At 42.8% G+C, this 3,433-nt stretch overlaps 1 protein-coding gene across 2 annotated transcripts in view; it reads left to right on the top strand.

Annotated features, from left to right (window-relative positions):
• Positions 1 to 3,433, top strand: part of PDE6A (phosphodiesterase 6A, cGMP-specific, rod, alpha) — a 92,602-nt gene that overhangs the window by 27,993 nt on the left and 61,176 nt on the right. For both annotated transcript variants that reach the window (XM_011985375.1, XM_011985376.1), the window contains one exon: positions 313 to 377. In XM_011985375.1, the coding sequence (XP_011840765.1) occupies positions 313 to 377 (65 nt within the window). The remainder of the gene's footprint in view (positions 1 to 312; positions 378 to 3,433) is intronic.

Below are 3,433 nucleotides of genomic sequence, written 5' to 3' on the forward strand. Positions count from 1 at the left end.
TTAAAGGTATAATTTTTTGGCTGGGCGTGGTGGCTCACACCCGTAATCCCCAGCACTTTGGGAGGCTGAGGTGGGCAGATCATGCGGTCAGGAGTTCAAACCCTGTCTCTGCTAAAAATACAAAAATTATCCAGGCATGGTGGTGCATGCCTGTAGTCCCATTTACTCGGGAGGCTGAGGCAGAAGAATTGCTTGAACCTGGGAGGTGGAGGTTGCAGTGAGCTGAGATCATGCCATTGCACTCCAGCCTGGGCAACGAGAGCAAAACTCTGTCTAAAAAAATAAACCTATAATTTTTCTCTCTTTTGCCAGGAAATTAACTTTTACAAGGTCATTGACTACATCCTGCATGGCAAAGAAGACATCAAAGTAATCCCGTAAGTTTCACCTGTCAAAAGACAAAATTACAATAAATTAGCTTAAATATCTCAATTGGCTTTATTGGCGATTCTAGAATTGGGCAACACTTCATTCCATAAAATACGTAAGTGTTCTGATAAGGTTGATTTTATAGACAGAGAAGGGCTGAAGAAAGCCAAGCAAACATCAAAGAACGTGTTAGTCATTTTTAAGATACTTTTCTTATAAGGTGGGAAAGGGAGATAGAACAATAGAAAAATAACTGATTAATATCAGGTTACTGCTTTACTGCTGCCTTTTTGTGTGTGTGTAAGGATTAAAGCAGAGGAACTTCATTATCATGTCTGTTAAAGACTGGAACAGGTCTTTTTGGGAAATTGGCTTTTACCTCTCTCCTAATCGATAAGAGGATCAGAAACAACTTAGTTTAGGTTTGATGAGGTGGAACGTTATCATGGGTGACTCCACGCTGGTTTTTAGTTTGGTTTGTTAGAGCTTAGTTCAGAGCTTCGTCCAAAACAAGGGCCTCCTATAGTTTTTATTTTAACACATCTCAAAACATGGAAAACTGCAGGTACATTATCAACTTCCAAAAGATACTCATTCCAAGATCAACACTGACCAAATCCAACGAGACCCCATAGTTGATTAGAGGCAGGGAGAGTGGGAAGAAGACAGTGTAAGACGGTAGAGAGACTCAGAGGGCGAGCAGTGAGGCCCAAGAAAGAGGAAGACTTGACCAGAGCGGTGATGAAGGCTACGGTGGACCAGATTGTGAGTCAGGTGCTCTGAGTCCCAGTCTCACAGCAAGTGCCAGTAAGTGGTTTGTCTGGACCTTAGAGTCCGATGTATAGAATAAGACTGGGGTGAAATCAGGGATTTTCAACGGTGCTACTCTTCTGGTACGTGAAGGAGGCAAAGCAAAAGCAGGAAGCTGCAAAGGAACTGACTCAGCCCTCACGGAAAGCCTATTCTCAATGTCCCCTCATGTGTGACCGAGGAGGACAATGAAAAGAAAAGGAAAGAATGCTCTCAGTCCTGCATCTAGGTAGCTGGGACTCTATGACCATTCGAAGATTTGAACAGTTGCAAACTTTTTAAATATAGGCTTATACTTTTTTGGTTAGTAGCCCTTTCTTAAAAACCTGGTTACCTTCTTCTCTGTTTGAATCCTCTCCATGTGCTAAAAGCCACATCCATGGTTCTGTCTTGAGACATAGCCCTCTTTCTCAACTTAATTGCAAAGGCCTTGAGGCTGTAATTTGGTTAGTGGGAGAGCCACACCTTTAGTCTTATCCCCCACAGCAATTTTGTCCCACTGAAGGGATTTACTGCATGCCAACTTAATCCTCAAAGAGTGGGTGTGATACGCCATGCTGATTCAGTTTGGTCATCAGACCAAACCGTAATAATCCCATCACTCAGATAAACAAGTTCTCAGGGTTATTTGTTACTGGTGAGGATGAGAAGTTGCCTCAAGTTCCTCAATTTCTAGATTATCTCTATTCTTTCATTCCTGCCTGCATAAGGACTGATTACCTTATTCTCTTCTCTTCTTTTTTTTTTTTTTTTAAGATGGAGTCTCACTCTGTCTTCCAGGCTGGAGTGCAGCAGCCCAATCTTGGCTCACTACAACTTCCTCCTCCTGGGTTCAAGAGATTCTCCTGCCTCAACCTCCCAAGTAGCTGGGATTACAGGTGTGCGCCACCATGCCCAGCTAATTTGTGTATTTTTAGTAGAGATGGGGGTTTCACCATGCTGGTCAGGCTGGTCTCAAACTCCTGACCTCAAGTGATTCACCCACCTTGGCCTCCCAAAGTGCTGGAATTACTGGCGTGAGCCCCAGCACCCAGCCTGATACCCTTATTCTCTCCTAAAGCTCATCTCTTTTTTTTTTCCACCTTATCAAAAACATACTCTTCAACAATTCTGTTTCCCAGACCCTTTTCTAGCTTCTAGAGCCGCAATCTTATTAACTCACTATCTGTCTCTTAAATGGTCACAGGTCGCAATTCTCTGTTTGTCTCTGCTTGACCAGCATCACATCCTACTAGCCTCTGATAACACTCATCTTGCTGCCTACCACCCAGTCCCTAACCTATGTCTCTCATTTTAGGGTTTTTATTATGGCAGCACCCTGTTTCTAACACAAATCTTTGTTTCAGCCAAGATAGGCCAGGCTCTGCTTTCGTAACAAGACCTTGAGACCTGAGTGTTATAAACAACTAAAATTTATTTCACCATCCCACTATGTGTGCATTGCCAGCTAGCGAGTGTGGTTGGAGGTATGGTGTGTGGATTGTAGTCAGGTAGGAGCCGAGGCTAATAAAGCAGCCGCCATTTTGAACTTTGCAAGATAGAATAACCTTGCCACAGAGAAGAGAAGAAAAATACACACTGGCTCTTAAAATCTCCATCTGGAGGTGACACATAGCACTTATACTCACATTTTATGGGCAAAGCTAGTTACATGGCCACACATTACTTGAGTGGTTAAGAAACGCAGTCTGACCTTGTGCCCAGGATAGACAGCCAGAATGTCTGTAAACATCCAGAATGGCTGTCACAGTATATGCCATCCACACTAACAGGGGAAAATCGAATAGTAAATAAATGACTAATCAAACCAAAGGAAGGCAAAATAAAAGTTCAGGAAGAACATAGGTGCTGGATGTGAATGCACTGTCTGTAGCCCCAGCTAATCAGGAGGCTGAGGCAGGAGGATTATTTGAGCCTAGGAGTTTGAGGCTGCAGTGAGCTATGACTGCACCTGTGAATAGCCACTGTACTCCAGCCTGGGCAACATAGTGAGACCCTTTCACTAAAAAAGAGAGAGAGAAAGAAGGAGAGAAGAGCATAGAGCAGGTAGGAAAATAAAATGTACATATCAAGGTGAAATTCAAATTCAAATATATCAATTACTTGAATTAATTAATTAATTAATTTATTTATTTAGTGTGTTAGTGTTTTATAGAGACAGGGTCTCACTATGTTGCCAGGTTGGTCTCAAACTTCTGGGTTCAAGCGATCCTCTCACCTCTACCTCCCAAAGTGCTGGGATTACAGGCATTAG

This window comes from Mandrillus leucophaeus, unplaced genomic scaffold (assembly GCF_000951045.1).
Source record: "Mandrillus leucophaeus isolate KB7577 unplaced genomic scaffold, Mleu.le_1.0 Scaffold282, whole genome shotgun sequence".
Lineage (NCBI taxonomy): Eukaryota > Metazoa > Chordata > Mammalia > Primates > Cercopithecidae > Mandrillus > Mandrillus leucophaeus.